At 52.7% G+C, this 17683-nt stretch overlaps 1 protein-coding gene across 2 annotated transcripts; it reads left to right on the forward strand.

Annotated features, from left to right (window-relative positions):
- The first annotated feature begins 272 nt into the window (after nucleotides 1–272).
- Nucleotides 273–16128, forward strand: LOC133354363 (dnaJ homolog subfamily B member 12-like). 2 transcript variants are annotated; one of them, XM_061571144.1, is made up of 9 exons: nucleotides 273–419; nucleotides 6595–6769; nucleotides 8120–8265; nucleotides 8658–8843; nucleotides 9344–9429; nucleotides 10511–10623; nucleotides 11435–11607; nucleotides 12375–12535; nucleotides 13229–16128. In XM_061571144.1, the coding sequence occupies exons 1-8, from the start codon at nucleotides 287–289 to the stop codon at nucleotides 12491–12493; spliced, it is 1131 nt and encodes a 376-aa protein (XP_061427128.1). In that variant the 5' UTR covers nucleotides 273–286; the 3' UTR covers nucleotides 12494–12535; nucleotides 13229–16128. The 2 variants fall into 2 exon arrangements, with proteins under 2 accessions (XP_061427128.1, XP_061427129.1); XM_061571145.1 differs by having other exon boundaries at nucleotides 10514–10623.
- The last annotated feature ends 1555 nt before the right edge of the window (nucleotides 16129–17683 follow it).

The raw sequence follows: 17683 nt of genomic DNA on the forward strand, positions 1-17683 counted from the left end.
GGGGGGGGAGGCTGTGGTGGGGGGAGGCGGGGGGGGGAGGCCGTGGTGGGGGGAGGTGGGGGGGGAGGCGGCGGGGGGGGAGGCGGGGGGGGGAGGCGGTGGTGGGGGGAGGCGGAAGGGGGGAGGCGGAAGGGGGGGGGCGGAGGAAGGGGGGGGGGCGGAGGAAGGGGGGGGGGCGTTGGGTGGAGGGAGTCACGTGACTCGCGTGATCTGCTAGGGGGGGGGGGGCGAGAGGTGGGGGCTCGTGTCGCGCATGCGCGCTGCGAGTACGTGACGCTGCGGGAAGATGGACGGCAATCGGGACGAGGCGGCGCGCTGCGTGGACATCGCCGAGCGCTCGCTGCGCGCGGGAGAGCGCGACAAGGCGCTCAAGTTCCTGCAAAAGGCCGAGAAGCTCTTCCCCACCGACAAGGCCAAAGGTGGCGACCGCCGTTGCGTCCGTGTGGCGCGTCCGCTCGCGCCGCGAATCGGGCCTAGCGCTCGCCGCGTCTCAGGCTGAGCCCCCCGGGCGGCTTCACCCTCGTCGCGCCCGGCAGGGAAACTATCCGAGCGGCGTCGTTGGCCCGCACTCGGGCCTAGCGAGGCAGGGCGGGTTCGTACTGCCCGTGACTGGTTATGGCGGTCGTCTTTTGTGAGTCGGTGTCCTACCGGTTCCTCGGCATGCCTGCCGGTCAGTTTGTACACTGTGCAGTCTGCCTGTCGGTATGTTTCTCGGCCAGTGTGTCTACCACCGGACGGTGTTGTACCAGACGGGGCGGTGTGATTCCGGGTCGGTGTCATCCTGGCCGGTTCAGTGCCTCTTGGTATTGCTGCCACACGCCACTTGTGTCCACCGGGACTGATGGTTTGTCTGTGGGGGCAGCGTGACAGACCGTGTGTGTGTGTGTGTGTGTTGCTGATCAAACTGTCGGTGTTGTGCATCAGTCGGGGTTCTGATACGTTTTGCCGGTTGTTGTTTAGCTGGTGAGCGAGCGTGTGCCGCTGTTAGGGCCGATATGACAACCTACTGAATGCGTCAACGGAGCTGTCGCTAAGTGGAGTGTAAACTTCTATATCGGTTAAGTGGTTTCCGATATTACAGTCGGAGTTTCATCCGGTCGGTACGATACTGGTTTCTATGCTTGTGTCCAACATGGGTGGAAAAAAACCCGATTTTTCCAGCGGCAGGCATCGGGTTTTTTCTTTATTACAATTAAACCCGATTTCGGGGAATTACAACCTGGTTTAATGAATACGAAACTCTGGTCCAAGGCTTAGGCTGCTTCCTCGTCGGTGCTGCTATCGTACTCGGGGGGGCCGTCGGGCACGGGGTAGTCGTAGAATGCGGCGGGCAGGTTGGTCTTGATGAACACGATGAGCTTCTCCTCCACAATCGTGGGCGCCAGTGAGTTCCTTCGCTTGGAATGGATGAAGCCCATCGTTGAGAAGTTGGCGAAGTGCGCTTCTGCAATTAGAACCAATTAAACCGGATTTCTCCCAATCTCAGATGGCCGGGTTTAATATAAAAAGACAATTAAACCCTATGTTAAAAAACCGACTGTGCCACCCTTGGTGTCCAATAGCTAAAATGCCAATGTCGAGCAAAATCTGGTAGCCACGACGGAGAGGACTTAGGGAGAGAGTTGGTGTAGTTTTGATATTCCTCCTTTGAATGAGCGCGTAACTACAGCGGTTTCCTTTACGGTCTGATACTCGTCATGATGTCTATTGACATGTTGATGAGTCTAGCGGTTGCATCATGGGACCTCCTTTGCCAGTACCAAAATATACTAATAGGGGTTTTCCCCTTTGTTCTGGCAACAAAACTGACACCTTTTGCAAGGAATCATGTTTACATTAACCACAATACTTGCAGTCAAATGCAAACAAAAACAATACTTGGCGTCATCTGGTCGAACATCATATGAGACTAGGCTCTAAAGAAAGCTGTCTCTGGTGTGGATCAATCAGTTTCAAGGACAATGCATAAATTATCAGGGTATTGTTTTTTTGTTGCATTTGACTGCAAGTATTGTGGTTAATGTAAACATGATTCCTTGCAAAAGGTGTCAGTTTTGTTGCCAGAAAAAAGGGGAAAACCCCTATTAGTAGAGTCTAGCGGTGTTACGGTCAGTATATCGACCATTGTGAAGGTAAATATGGTTACCGTTAGTGTCGACCGGAGGAACTCCCTGTCGATATTGTTATAATCAACCTGCCGATCGTTCTGTCAAACAAATGAGTCCACCGATCTCTGTCGATATGCTGGGCTGATTAACGGTATTGATACCCGGTAATAAATGCGTGCATGCATGCGTCTTTGAGTGTGCCTGTCTGCTGGTCAGTATATGTCCTTTCGGTCAGTGGCTGGTGCTACCCTGTACGTGCCCACGTTCTGTTAATGTTAAATGCCGCGGTCAGGTGATGATTACTCAGAACGTCATTTCTCCTACGCGGATAAAAAATGTACCACTTTTGTGGGTGGAAAGTCAAAAGTGGTTATCCTATACTCACCCCCCGCCATAGGAATATGGAATTGTCATCGCTGGCTCAAGGCTTCAAACGGGAAACATCAGCACGCTTAAAGAGCACGACCTAAATGCTCATTTGACCAGGAACTCACTTTGATTTTGACTGTATATTTTGATGTCCTGCTGCACCACCGATTAATTATCACGGTTGGCTACGTAGGGCGGCGAAATAGGTTCAACATGCGTACATACGTGTATAGTATAACATACATGTACTACAATATAAGAGCGGCTCTTGTGCCCCCCATTAGGGTCCCTGCATGCGCAATCCAATCAGGCTAATGCCTGTATGTCCTTTTAACCAGAAAAGCCCTTGCCCGAGTCTCAAGACTTTTTCAGGAGGGTTCTGAATTCAGACGTTTGACCGTTTCCATGTACTCGTTACTTTGCATATGGAAAGAAAGAGCACGTACACCTATATCGGGTGAAAACACTTAAAAGCTCACACACAGGGATTTAAGAACGCAGTTGCTCTACTGCTTACATCGTGGCCACCTCGCAGTCTTTGTGGACTTGAGCTTTTCGTGAATGTTTGTTGTCCGCCGACTCTTGCCTCCAAAACACTGGATCGCAAGGTACCACTGCTAGTTCGTGTTATGTATGTGCCACGTATATGTATCCTCAAACGATTACCTGGTATGGTGTGTAAACGTCGCCACTAGGGAGACAAAGGTGGTCGGGCGTGGTGTTGGTCACCCACCCTTTCGTGTACCGTTCCGGCCTTCATAGGTGCTCGCTAACAGCACTTGCCCCTACAGTCTGTTAAGGCTATACGGGGGATCGTGGTCTTGTATGTGGAACATGCATCTCTTGGCGTATATGAAGTTCTTTCCACGCTATATGTGTACCTGCTATATGTGTACTTGCTGTGTGGATGAAGCTGTGTTGTTACATGCTGTATAATTCCATGCTGTGTACCAAAAGCTGCGTGTTCATGCTGTATGTGTACGTGCTCTGTGTACATTAAGCTCTATACTGTATGGGCACACGATGTCGGCGTACATGATGTGTACGTGAAGTTGCGTGCATCCACATTGCAGACCTGGTGTCGAGTATTTTGTACTCGTAATATTCCTAATGAATTGTAGTGAGAATGTGATTTGAGCCCCATCGATAGTGCTACAATTGTAATTCTTATTGACTCCAGTTCTGATGCATGCTATATAAATTAAGCTTTGCGTTCACCGTGTGTATATTACATAGGGCGGCGACGTGGCTTAGCGGTTGCGTGCTCGCCACTTGTTGCGAAGGTTCACGGCTCAAATGCGGCGGGCTGTACCGTATTGAGCAGAGAATGCGCACCGCTCCGCTTCGGAGCAGACGTTAAAGATCCCCCGACGTCATTCGGAACGAGTCGTGGGCCATCGCGTGCCGGCGTCATGGTCCAGTTCGCCCAAAAGAAATAAACAAAAACAATGGCCTGCAAGTTAGTCTATTGGGATGACATCGCTCGCCTTCCGTGAAACCGCCGCAGACTGTGAAACGTAACTTTGCCGCTGTGACAATGGCTTGAATGTCGATTGCAGTAAAGTTCAATTTATGAATATTATGAATCAGTTCGTAAAAGCGGTAAAGTTTCATCCCTGCAACGACTGCACTGCAATACTGACCGAGGGAGCTCTATAGAATCCCTCTAGAGGGTATTTTTGCCTAGTTTTACACACCAGACGTGATGGAAGAGGTGGGAGTATGGCTTTAATCTAAGTTGTCTTGTGGTTGTTGTTGTTGTTTGACTTGCATCCCACTGGGATTTTTGCACACAGCGTTGGTGTACGGTGCTTTTTCTGGAAAAAAGTTTATTTTTTCCTGGATTTTTCTGTTTGCGCATAGTCACTTGAAGATGTTCTCTTGTTCATGTTTTTGTGTTTGTTGCGGTTGCACCCGATTCAAGAGCCGAATGGCTCACAGGGCTTTACCAAATAAATGAAAACTGAAAGTAGCCACATTTTACCCCACCACCACACGTGACCCGCAGAGTCCATTAACTGGCGTACCCGTCTCTACTTCCGGGTGGACAGAGGTGGTTGGGGGGGGGTGGGTTGGGAGTAATTTAGAGAACTTGCACCATTGTTTCAACTGCTGTGCTGGGAGATTGATCCAGCGACCTCTGGATTGTAAGTCCAATGGGCTAACCATTAAACTACGGCAGAATCCTAAACTGTCCGTGTGCGTGCTTAGCATACACATCTCATACATGCAGTACATCATAGGTACATGCTGTCTATATCCTCTTAAGTGCAGCTGTGTGTACACATATACTTGCTGTGTATATACAGCTGTGTGTATTATGCATACACGCTGTGTATATGAAGCTGTGCGTGTACATGTGTGCATGCTGAATATATGCAGCTCTGTATGCACCCTCTATGTAGCTGTGTGTGTACACGTGTACTTTCATGTATGCGAAGCCCTCTGTGTATGCGTCAATATACTGTGCACGCATTTGCTGCTCAAGCTGAGGCTGTCTCTTCTTAGCTCCAGTTGCAGATTAGGCTTGCGTGCGTTGCCCGTCGCTAAAGAATACAGTAGACTTCTTCGCGTGCACATTACATCGCTCGCAGGGGTCTGATGAACGTTGGATAAAAGTGGCGTAATGTCATTCTACACCACAGCGGAGCGATGCTGCTGCTGTTGCTCCTCTTGCGTTGTTTTGTCAGCTGGTGAATTGTACTCGGCTGAGTCGGGGTCCGTGTTAGGGATATTGGTTTTATCAGGGCTAGTGTTTGGGTTAAAAGGACTATCAGGGCTTGCTGGTAGGGCTGTTGGTTTGATAGGGGTTAGCTAGTGTTTTGGTTCATACTGGTATTAGGGCTTGTTTTTGGGTTTAAGGGGAAGTTTGATGTGGCATTAGGGATAGAGCTGGCGTCAGGGCGGGGTGGTGTCAGGACCGACGTGCTAAGCTTGTGTTTGGATTGCAGCCAAGGCTCCGAATTAGGCTGGTGCTTGTGATGTATCTCGCGCTGGGGGGGCGGCTGTAGCTGGCCGTTAGCGCCGCGTCGCGTGGCTGGTGCTCGCCCGGTGAAGCTAGTGCCGGAGTAACCGATGGAGCCTCCCCTTTGTACCGGGCTCGCGTATGCTCTCACCGTGTCCGTTACCACACACCGTGCGTTGTGGACACCGGAACCCCAGACGCCAGGATACCGAAACACTGTGTTCCGGCGTTATTTTTATCCTCGGGGGGGGGGGGGGGGGGGGGTGCCATCCCTTCACACCAGGCCAGGAGACAAGGCCCCTGGGCATCGCCATGAGCACCGGGGCCCTGGCTGACCGCCGAAACGGCTGTGGCTCATCACCCTTCTGCAGACGAGCCCGGGCCGTAGACGTCACCCAGATCATAACCCCACCGTCGTGGTGGAGACACCGCGAGTTTCCAACGAACATCGCTCACAAAGCAACGTCCATCCAAACGCACCCAAACACTTCCACACAAAAAGAGCCAGATAGTGGTCGCAGTCATAATCTTTGTGTGTATGGTGCTTGCTTAAATGCCTTGCCAATTCATAGCACCTTGCATCTCGTGTGTAGCCATTTGTCAAGTCAATGCTGGTTGAAGTCTCGTTTCGATTTCTGCATTGCTTGGCTATACTTAGCGCTGATCAGTGCTGATGGCTGGTAGTCAAGACAAATGATGGAACATGCCCGAGAAGGCGTCTACCATGGAGATGAAACAATTAAGCCAGCTCATGTGCATGAGCTTTATGGCTCGCTGCATCGCGTGACCTGGTGAGATTGCAACGACTTGAGGAGGCCTTCATCTGGCAGTGGATCGGTCACGGGTGACGAGATGTCACGTGTTCTTGTATTTAAGTATCGTCGGTGTAAGACTCGATGTGAATCGGCGCGTCATTACAGGGTTCGCATATATCACTAAGGTTGTCTTTCTTTACAGCCTGGTTTACACCTGAGCAATCGGTTGTGCAAACCAAATCGGCTGTAGAGGAGTACATGCGGCGAGAACTCGGCGTGGAATTGTACCGGCCGGCTTATTAGCCGCCCGGTTGGTTGGTCAATTGGCAGAGCTCGGCGCTGATGACTGATGTTGCCCATGTATCCCCGTGCACTCCCCCCCCCCCCTCCTGCACAGCCCTGATCGACGTAATCTCTCGCAACGGGAGCAGCGCGGGACAGAACGGGCAGGCCGATGCGCCGGGCTCACCGCAAATGCGCCGTCGATCAGAAGCGGGCGACGCTAAGGGGCCCGCCGGCTCCACCGAGACGGCCAAGAGCTACACTCAGGAGCAGGTGGAGGCAGTGAAGAGGTGAGGGCCTGCCGTGGTCTCCAGCACCACCACTCCCATGTGCACGGTCGGCTACGTGAAATAAATTCAACATGCATACATTTCGATTTAAAGCTTTTGTGACTGCAGGGATTCATCTTCTTGGTTTTTTCGGTAAAGTCACGTAGAAGGGAACTAATAGGATAATAAAAAATACAATTTTCACGACGTTTCGGCCACAACGCAAGCAGCCGTCCTCAGGTGAAGAACAGGTCTGTCGGAAAGACAGCGTCTGTTATTATTTTATTATTTCCTTTCTACGTGACTTTACCGAAAGAACCAAGAAGATGCATACATACAATTTGTGGGTCTCTGTGCGGGTAAATACAGTTTGGATTTATATACAATCCCATATGAATATGCCGTATAGAAGGAGCGGGCATAGTTATTTGAAAGCGAGAGGCAGGCAATCATAGGCAGAGGGCAATACAGAAAAGTATTGAGCCTGGACTTGATTAGGGGTTAGGGAGTCAACGGCACAGGTGGCTGGAGGAATCGAGTTCCAGACAGTCGTGGCGATTCTAGTGAGGCCGGGTGGCTCAGGGTTCAGAGCACTTGGCCAACACTGCTGAGATCCTCAGTTTCAGCCGCCCGTGACTAAACCGGGTTCTCAAGTGTTGGGAGTTCGTGTTCTTATATAAGTCAATGACTGCACGCTACAGGAAAAAAAAACCCTATCGTATAAATTCCGGTTTGTCACCTATTTGGCAAACTTCCCACCCAGAGAATAAAACATCCGATTTGACTGCCATGCTGCAAACATCGTGACAGCAGGGCGTCTGGGAAAGTGCAGAAGCCCGAGTCTGGAAAAAGAGCCTAAATAGAGAGGCCAGAGGAGTGGATACGAGCTGGGATACTGCACTTTACACAGTGGTGTACAGTGCAGACTGCACTTTAAGAAGGGCCACTGCCCAAAACGTCGCCGATTGTTTATTGTTCCTGTCAAGGCCACGCAGTGTCACTGATGAACGTGTTGAGTTATATTTTGTTAATTGTGCCCTTGCACCACTGCCGATGCAGCAGCTTCAAATAATGTGTTTAATTTTGGTAAATAGGTCACTGGAAATTAATGGAGTGTCCCCTTCAGCAGGTCACTCTCACACTCAGGGTGATGCACTGCTCACTGTCAGAGTTCCAAATGGGTTTTATTTTCTTATTACGTGAGGTCAGAGTGTACATGTTCCTGGCGACTGGCATTGTGCCTGGTGCCAGCAGAGATGGTCCCTCTCCTCCCATCCCCCTCCCTCCTTCCCCTCCCTCCCCTCCCTCCCCCCCTCCCTCTCCTCCCTCCCTCCCTCCCATCGTGATCTCCGCCTCCTCTTGCCCCTGAAGGATAAAGCGCTGCAAGGATTACTACGAGATCCTGGGTGTGGCCAAAGATGCGCAGGAGGAGGAGCTGAAGAAGTCTTACCGCAAGCTGGCACTCAAGTTCCACCCAGACAAGAACCATGCTCCCGGCGCCACCGAGGCCTTCAAGGGTGAGGAGACTCCCACCCACCCACTCACTCGCTCACATGCTCACCCGCTCACTTGTTCTAGTCGCTCATTCGCTGCTCGCTCACTCACCTACCTGCTCAAACACCCACTCACCCACCCGCTCACTCAATCACTCGATCGCTCAATCACTCATTCAATAGCTTGCTCGCTCCCTCCCTCCCTCCCTCACTCACTCGTCCGTTAACTTGCATGCTTGGTCGCTCACTGAACCCTCTGTGTGTGTGGTGTAAGTGCGTGCGAGAGGGTCTGTGTGATCATCGGTGTCATCGGCAATTGTTATGATGCTCATGATTTTTCATAACGATGTTCATGGCTATGACGGCAATGATCACGATGACAATGTGGTGGCTCTGATGATGATGTGACCATACAGGCATAGGAAACGCGTACGCGGTGCTGAGTAACCCCGAGAAGCGGCGGCGCTACGACCAGTACGGTGACGAGCAGGCGGCGGCGCCACGGGGCCGGCGCTCGGCGCACGAGCACTCCCGCGATTTTGAGGCCGACATCTCCCCCGAGGACCTCTTCAACATGTTCTTTGGGGGCGGCTTCCCCAGCTGTGAGCAGGGGATACGGGGACACCGAGACACGGGTCACGGGGACACGCAGATATAGGGACACGGCGATATAGGGACACTGGGACATGGGGACACGGCGCCATGGGGACACGGCGCAATGGGGACACGGGGACATGGGATCCGCACCTCCGATTAGCACGGTTGGCTACGTGCAGTGCGAAAGAAGTTCAACATACATACACGGGGACACGGTAACACATGCTGACACGCGCTACAGCAAATTTATTTAGCATTGATTCGTGTTTGTACCATATGTTCAATTTCTCACGTGATGCAATTGTTTTTGCACCGATTGCTATTTGCTCAAATGCTTTACTTTATTTCTGTCATTTTGATGACCCAGGTCACTCTTGGCAAATGCTACTCCCCTCCTAGTGTCTTTGAGTCTTTAAACAAATAAATGTAAAGATTTAAAGCTCTGAACCTAATGACATTGTTGATGATGATGAAACGCGGTGCATGCTTTGTGTGTGTGTTGCAGCCAATGTGCATGTGTACAGCAACGGGCAGGCGCGCTACACATACCACCAGCAGCGCAACACTCGGCCAGACCACCAGCACGGCGATGTGAGGACTTTGCACGCACACACACTCACACACAGGCAGAGATTCCCCCTCTAGCCTTATCAGACTGTCGGGGCAAGTGCTGTTAGCGAGCACCTGTGAAGGCCAACGTGGCACACGAGGGGGGGTGGGAGCTCAGTACCATGCCTGGCCACCTTTGTGACGATGTTTCACGCACTGCCCCAGGCATTCATTTAGGGCTTTGCCGACGTAGGGGAGGCCCATCATCAAGACGAAACCGAAAGAACACCGAAGTTAAAATAACTTCTCTCGGTACCGAGGCTTCCACAAGGCCATGCGGGAGGGCGTGGCACAGTTTGGCGCCAGCTGTCATAGAGTGTGGTCGTATCGCTGTGGTTCTCTGTGGTGAGAACAATGTCTTTAAAAACAACGCCGCTATGCAGCCTGCAACTGGCAGAGATCTCAGAATGGGAAAGTGTTAATTATACTCTAGGTTTTTTCGATAAAGTCACGTAGGTAAAAATTAAAATAAAATAAAATTAATAAAAGTAATTAAAATAAAATAATAAATCACGAAGTTTCGGAGGCAACACAAGCTTCCGTCTTCAGGCGGAACAGTCACAGCACGATTGCTGTATCAAGTAAAGTCTCTCTCTTTAAATTCTTTACTTGATACAGCAATCGTGCTGTGACTGTTCCACCTGAAGACGGAAGCTTGTGTTGCCTCCGAAACGTCGTGATTTATTATTTTATTTTTATTACTTTTATTAATTTTAATTATATTTTTGACCTATCTGACTTTACCGAAAAAACCTAAGAGTATGAATCCTTGCAGTCACGAAAGCTTCAAATCTAGAATTAAAGTGTTTATTAGCACATGAACACGAAGCTGGTGTTGATTTATTTTGGTGTCCTTTCCTGGATTATCCCATATTCTGGCTTCATCGAGTCCATTTCCGAGAGGTTTTACTGTGCAGTTACATTCAGATGATAAATACGAATTGCTTTGAGTGGCGGCTTTTGGTGGAGTCATCGTCGTCGTCGTCCTCCTCCGCCCCTTTGAGAGGATCTATCCGTGTTACCACGTGTGATGAGTTCCGGCGCGGTTTCCTCGCTGTCTCAGCAGGGTGGGTTCACGATGTTCGTACAGCTGCTGCCCATCTTTATCCTGGTGATCGTATCCATCATCAGCCAGCTCATGGTGTCCAACCCGCCCTACAGCCTCAGCTACCGGCCGTGAGTCCACTCGCCCGCTCGCTCATTCACTCACTCACCCACTCACCAACTCACTCACAAACCATTCACAACCTGCGTTGCAGCCTCAGCTACTACCGTTGTCTACCCGCTCACTCACCCACCCACCCACTCACCCGTTCACTCACTCACCTGCTCATGACTCGCACAGAGCATTAATAATCTGCCCTACGGCTTCAGCTATCGCCCGTAAGTCCACCCACCCACTCGCCCACCCACTGGCTCATTCACTCACTTTCCCGCTCACCGAATGACGCAAATCATTTACAATCGTGCGCTGTAGCCTCAACTACGACCCTTGTGTCGACTTGCTCGCTCACTCACCCACTCGCTCACCCATTCGCTCGCCTGTTCATCCGATTACCTGCTCACCGACTCGCTCACACAAATAATTCACAACCCGCCCTACAGCCTTAGCTACTGCCCGTGTGTGTAAGTGAATGAGCTTATCGCTGATTCTTGTCACTGTTCTGTGTGACTATTTTGTGAATCACTAATCTTTGTCCCAGCTCGAAGTGTCAATGTGTCCCTGTATCAATGTGTATCCCTCCCTTTGTACTGTGTTACTATGTCACTGTCAATGGGTACTGTGTTGCACCGTGTATCACTGCACTGCGTGTTACTGTTGTGTGTCACTACTGTGTGTCACTGCTGTGTTTGTCACCGGGAGTCACTGTTTCACTGCTGTGCGTGTCACCGCTGTGCGTGTCGCTGTCACTGCCTACCGTGTGTCACTGCTGTGTTTGTGACCGTGAGTCTCCACCGTGTGTCACCGCTGCGCACGTCACTGCAGGGGCCTGGGCCACACGATTGCGCGGCACACCATGCAGCTGGGCGTGCCCTACTACGTAGACAAGGACTTTGAGCGAGACTACAAGGGGCAGGGCCTGGAGCGTGTGGAGCGCAGCGTGGAGGACGACTACGTCGCCAACCTTCGCAACAACTGCTGGAAGGAGCGACAACAGAGTGAGCTCCACCCCCACCGAATTCCCCCCTTACCCTCCCCCCATTTCCTCACCCCCCTGTGTTCCATCCTCACCCCCCCTCCCCCCGTGATCTTCCCTCACCCCCCCCCCCCCCCCCGGGCTACACCTTCACCCCTCCCGAGATCCAAACCCCCCCCCACTCCCAAGATCCTCCCTCACCGACACCTCACCCCCCCCCCCCCCACTTTGATCTAAACCCTCACCCCTCGAGCTGCCGCATTCCCAGCGGTTATGCGCAAAACGCTGAGCGAAGAAGACTACACAATTAAGACTTTGTGGAAACAACAACAATGCTCGTCTTTGCATGTATAGAGCGGTGCTTGAGTAAGCACCTCGTACCTCATCTCAACCATTTGAAGGGGGGGGGGGGGGACCCCGAGCGGCAGCTGCCCCTGTGCTACGGCACAAGGTAACCCGGCACCAGCCTGCACGTCCGCCAGGAGAGGGGCCAACGGTCGGGGTGGGTAATCCCAAACAACAACACAAATGGGGACGGTGGAAACCAGACGACAGGGCATCCATCGCCTCTCGAATCGTACCGTAGCCGGTGCTCACGTGGCATCACGAGGCCGAATCGCTGTGGGCAGTCACGATGCGACCCGCGGTCCGAGCCTCACCATCGCCGCCGCCGCTTGCTGTTGGGCTTCCGAACGCGCCGAGAGCGCGGCGTAACGCACGCTTTTTTCTGTCGTCGCGCTAAACGGCCGCGCCTTTGCCGTGTGTACCATGCGCCGTGTGCCGGACCAGAGGAGAACATGATCTACAGGGCGCGCTACTTCGGAGACAGCACGCTCTACCACAAGGCGCAGAACATGGCGACGCCCAGCTGCGCGCGGCTCAACGAGCTGCAGGCCCGCGCCGGATAGTGGCCCGGCGGGCACGCCGCACTCACCCGCTCGCGCACACCGGTGAAGCCCTCGCTCGCCCACACACTCGCTCACCCACACACTCGGTCGCCCACACACTCGCTCGCCCACACACTCGCTCGCTCACACTCGCTCGCCCACACACTCGCTCGCCCACACACTCGCTCGCCCACACACTCGCTCGCCCACACACTCGCTCGCTCACACTCGCTCGCCCACACACTCGCTCGCCCACACACTCGCTCGCTCACACTCGCTCGCCCACACACTCGCTCGCCCACACACTCGCTCGCCCACACACTCGCTCGCCCACACACTCGCTCGCCCACACACTCGCTCGCCCACACACTCGCTCGCCCACACACTCGCCCACCCACACACTCGCCCACCCACACACTCGCCCACCCACACACTCGCCCACCCACACACTCGCTCACTCGCACACACACCGAAAATGCATCGCACGTGCACACCGGTAAGTACTTGATACAGCTATCGTGCTGTGACGGTTCCACCTGAAGACGGAAGCTTGTGTTGCCTCCGAAACGTCGTGATTTTTATTTTATTTTCATTTTACTTTTATTAATTTAAATGTTTTACCTACGTGACTTTACCGAAAAAACCTAAGAATAGGGAAATCACTGTTTTATTCTGAGAGCCTCTACAAGGCCCCCACGTGCTCGTCAAGTTGTGACGAGGTGTGTGTGTGCGCGTGCGTTGTTCCTCTTGCGTTAGGAACCGGAAGCGCGCGTGGGAGGACACTGGGCATGGGGAAGGTGGTGGGATGCAGATAGGGAGGGGAGGGGGAGGTGCCCCGTGTGTGCCCCCTTCTGCCTCCCCGTGTGCGAGAAGCTGCGGGGACACCGTGGTCGTTCGTGTCTGGGAGGAGGAAGAGAAGGAGGAGGAAGAGGAGGAGAGAGTCCTGCGCTGTGCCGAGTGATCGGCCACTCGCCTCGCCCGCGCTCGGCTCCCCTCTCTTCACGACGCCACGAACACACCCGCCGTCCCTCTGACGCTGCTTCTCCTCTCCGTGTCAATGCTGCTGTTCCTGCTATCACTTCAGCCATCGATGCTGTCTCTCCCCCCTGATTCTCCCACTTTCAGGGATATCACTCCTGCGCTCTGGCCCAGTCTCTCCGGCCCGTCGATGATATCACCGATGCTATCACTACCACTGTTAATGGTGTCTCCCGCTGCTCATCCCGATTATCAGTCCCATCACTGCTGTGCTCCCTCCCACTGTCTCTCCTTCTCTGTCACTACCGCTCTCTCCCACTGTCGATATCACTGCTGCGCTCTGCCAGTCTCTCCCGCTGTCGATGATATCACCGCTGCTATCACTTCTGCTGCCTCCCACTGCTTCTCCACTCTCCGTGCAGTCCCCACTACTATCTCTCAACGCCGTCTCCTGCAGCCTGGCGCTGCAGTGTGCAGGAGCAGTGTCTCTGTCTCGACGCGTTCATCTCAACGCTGCCCCGTGTGTCTGGTGTCTCGAGATCGGCCATTTTATCACTCCCTCCCTCACCCGCTCGTGCCTGTCCTTCAGTCGACTCAAACGTTGGGGCCGATTTGATTGTAGATCTTGGTCGCCTCTATACGCACCCGCGGCTCAGCAGGAGAAACGTCAAACCACATTCCCGCAAGAGACACGAGCCCAGCGCTGCGACACCGGCCGCTCGTGATCGCGACCGTGGCCGAGGTCCGCAACCGCATGTCACCCGCGACCTCCGCACCGGTGCCCCCCCGTCGTCGTCTCCATGCCGGCTGTGGCAGGGTTCTCGTGGCCCTCCGCTGCAGCCCGTCGTCGTGGCCCCGGCGCGCGCTGTCTCGGACTCACGCGACATTGCACCACGACGATCCCACGCACAACTGCGGTCTCTGTGCTGCTCCCCACCCACACCCACCCCTCCCCTCCCTCCCGCCTCTGCACACTCCTTGCTGCATGATACCTCCGCTCAGCCGCTGCCCCCATCCACACCTCTCCCCACTACCACCACCTCCTCTCCCCACAACCCCCCCACCCCCTTGCTCCCGTGCAGCGCGAGAGCCGTGCCGCAACTTGCATGGTGCCCTGTGGCTGCGTGGCCGGCCACCCCGTAGAGAATCCAGTCCGGGTTTTTGTTTGGCTACGGTCCTGCATCGTCTCCGAGCCGTCTCTGGACGGTGTCCGAAGAATGGGCGGCACGGAGATGTCTCGGTGTGTCGGTGCCTCGTGCGGCTGGCGGAGCCCAACCAAGCTCGGCCCGGCGTGCACATTAATCCATAACAAACGCCTATTTATATTTAAGCTCGAAACAAGTTACCGTTCTGTATAGTCTGACGGAGGGTAGTCTCTGGAAGGAAAACAATTTTTGCGTGATTTGTAGGACTTTAAAAATACTGGAAAATATTTGTGTTGAAATATTATTGTACAATACCATAACTGTGGATAGGTGTACACAAGTTTATTGCGAATGCGTGTGTGTTTAGTTCCCAGTCGTATCCGAGTGGCGCCTTCGTCACTTTAATCAAGACTCACGTGTTGCGTCTGTTAACGTCTAATGCGTTTTAATTGTACCTTCTGAAGCAGCGTAATTTTACGGTTGTGGCTTTACCCGGGGGCGGCACACGACCCGGGTAGAGGATGGAACTGATGAGTGAAGCCGAGATCGCCGACGCAGAGAAGTGAACACGACGTCAGCAAGGCACCCGGTGAAGCAACGGGGGTGAGGCTAGGGTCAGGACTAGGGTTGGTGTCTGGTCGGCTAATTTGATTCGGGTTCAAGTCAGGCTCATTGTGAGGCCTTGTACGAGTGCCTGGTTGGATAGTTGGTGAGGGTTATCGCGAGAGTTGGCGTGAATTGAAGGCCGGGTGCTAGTGTTTGGTTGGTTAGGAGAAGGGGTAATGCTCGTGTTGTGTCTGGGAATTGGTTAGGGGTAGAGTTAAGGTGAGCCAGAGGTTGAATACTATTGCCTGGTTGGCTAGATGGCTAGGTTCAGAGGTAGGGCTAGTACTAGTGTCTGGTTGGTTAAGGCGAGCATGTCTTTAATTAGCTGGTGAGCCTCACCCCCAAGCTGTTGGCCCATCCTTCCCATCGTTCATTTCGATTCGATAAGTTCTGTGGCTGGATTCCATTGGCGGCGGCCCGCCATTGCGTCCGAATCATCGACGGTGCCCCTCTCTCGTTCGCTCGCCGTAGACGGAACCCCCCTTACTCCGCACTCCTTGCGTTCCCGCAAGCGCTTCTCTGTACTACGAGTTCCGGCGGTGGTTGGGGGGGGGGACCCGACTCGCACCAACCACGTGGTAAACCTCGCCATCCCCTGGCTCTGAGCGACGACCCCCCCTCCTCCCCAACTCAAACAACGACCCGTCCGCTACCCCCTTCTCACCGCGCTCACCACTCGTAACGTAATGGCATATACATATATATACTGTATATTACGTGAATGTAGAGAGACTTAAGTTATAATGTGAAAGCTCTAATGTTGGGGGGGGTGGGAGGGGGTGTTGCAATGAGAGAGTCTGTGCGGGCTGGCGGGACCGCGGTGCGATGGGGCTGGGAAAGAGGCGAACACCTTTGGACGACGATGAGGATTTTGTAAAAAATGTATGGTTCGGCACTGCCTGCAAAATAAATTAAGAATAAACGTTTTACAGATGAACCGCGTGCATGGTGCCACACGCCCGTACGCCAGCGGTGCCCGGCGACGCCGACAGGAGCAACAGCAACGTTGACATTCATAATGTGGGTTCGGTCGCCTAATGATATGGCCAAATGTGTCGTGTAACCCTCCGCCACCCAACTTGGGCAAACATTCAATTTTCGCGTGCACGAGTGTGCAACGACGCAGCATTTGTTATTTTTTTTCGGTAAGGTTCTTGCAAATTTAGCGATTAGCTGAAATGTTTATAATCGGCGTGTTAAACGCTTGTACCCATGCAAGTTAGATTTATTTGGCTTCGTCGGGGCGGTGAAGGGTATCATGACAAAAAAAAATCGTGGCCAGATCGTTACGTGGCCTGACTAATAAATGTTTTATTTAAGAATCGTAACATTGGCTGGGAAAAGCCGATTGTTTTAAATTTAAATCTCTCGCGTCTAAAATATGTATGCGTCCGCATCTCAACACGCGTTACGCGAGTGAAGGGACACCATCGGGGAAGGTGGTGAAACGGGGCAGGGGGAACATGGGAATTGAGAGCGACACGGGGAGAAGGCCCAGGAACAATAACGTCAAGGGATGAAGCCCAGGTGATTCATAATTGATTTTTGGGGTTTGACACGTGACGATCTGGCCGTGATTTTGGTGTGGAGCCCTCCACCACTCGACAATTCAAAGCAAATAAAAAATGTCACGTGGTGTACAGGAGTTTAACAATTCGCCAATTTCGATTGCTTCCCTGCACGCCAGTGAGCGGGAGGACAAATCTCGCTGCCAGATTTGGAAATTGGATACGTGACGTTTCGCTGGAAACTGCATCAAGCACATTCAGGTCAGAAACCAGGAAGTCGGAATATGTCGGAGAATAGTTTCAGAGTGGTTAGGGCCAACTGGGAAGGTAAACACTCATGAATTAAAATGTTGGAACTTAATGGGTACAGAGATCCGTCATAGTAGCTAAGGTAGTAGCAATAAGCGACTGAACAATTGAGTGACCGGATAAAGGGAAATACATTTCCTAAAAGTGTCAGGTGCTGGATTAGGCAAGTGTCGATGCATCGATTCACCAATTAAAACATTACGATTGAGATTACATCGTGCATACACGAGTTGATTGATTCGTGTGAGAATATGATGTAATTGGTTCACCAAGAAATCTTCAGGGATGGAGACTTCACAAAAGGCAAAACGTGGTTGTATTTTTACCGTATAAGCGTCTAAATGCAACCCCCATCTCAAAACGCTAGGGCAGGGGTCGGCAACCAAAATAACAAGAAGAGCCATTTCTTTACAATTCGGTACAAAATTCAGTATTTCAAGAGCCGCAATGCATCTGAGTACATACTGTACTCACGTACATATCGTCAAGAAGCAGCCCGTAAAGAGCCGCATGCGGCTCCGGAGCCGTAGGTTGCCGACCCCTGCGCTAGGGAAACGGCCGAGACAGCCCTTGACCTTAATCCTAACTACCAGCTCGAGTCCCCAAACTTGAAACTACTAACACATGAGCCCAGAACCACAACAAGCACCCAACGATGAACCCTA

This window comes from Lethenteron reissneri, chromosome 47, assembly GCF_015708825.2.
Source record: "Lethenteron reissneri isolate LAM-NWPU_2019-01 chromosome 47, ASM1570882v1, whole genome shotgun sequence".
In the NCBI taxonomy this organism is placed as follows: domain Eukaryota; kingdom Metazoa; phylum Chordata; class Hyperoartia; order Petromyzontiformes; family Petromyzontidae; genus Lethenteron; species Lethenteron reissneri.

What these genes read in the sequence shown, in the direction of transcription:
- LOC133354363 (XM_061571144.1), top strand. Translation starts at nt 287, where the DNA reads ATGGACGGCAATCGGGACGAGGCGGCGCGCTGCGTGGACATCGCCGAG. An exon ending in CGCCACCGAGGCCTTCAAGG is followed by an intron (nt 8,266 to 8,657) that starts GTGAGGAGACTC and finishes GTGACCATACAG; the next exon opens with GCATAGGAAACGCGTACGCG. An exon ending in TGGGGGCGGCTTCCCCAGCT is followed by an intron (nt 8,844 to 9,343) that starts GTGAGCAGGGGA and finishes TGTGTGTTGCAG; the next exon opens with CCAATGTGCATGTGTACAGC.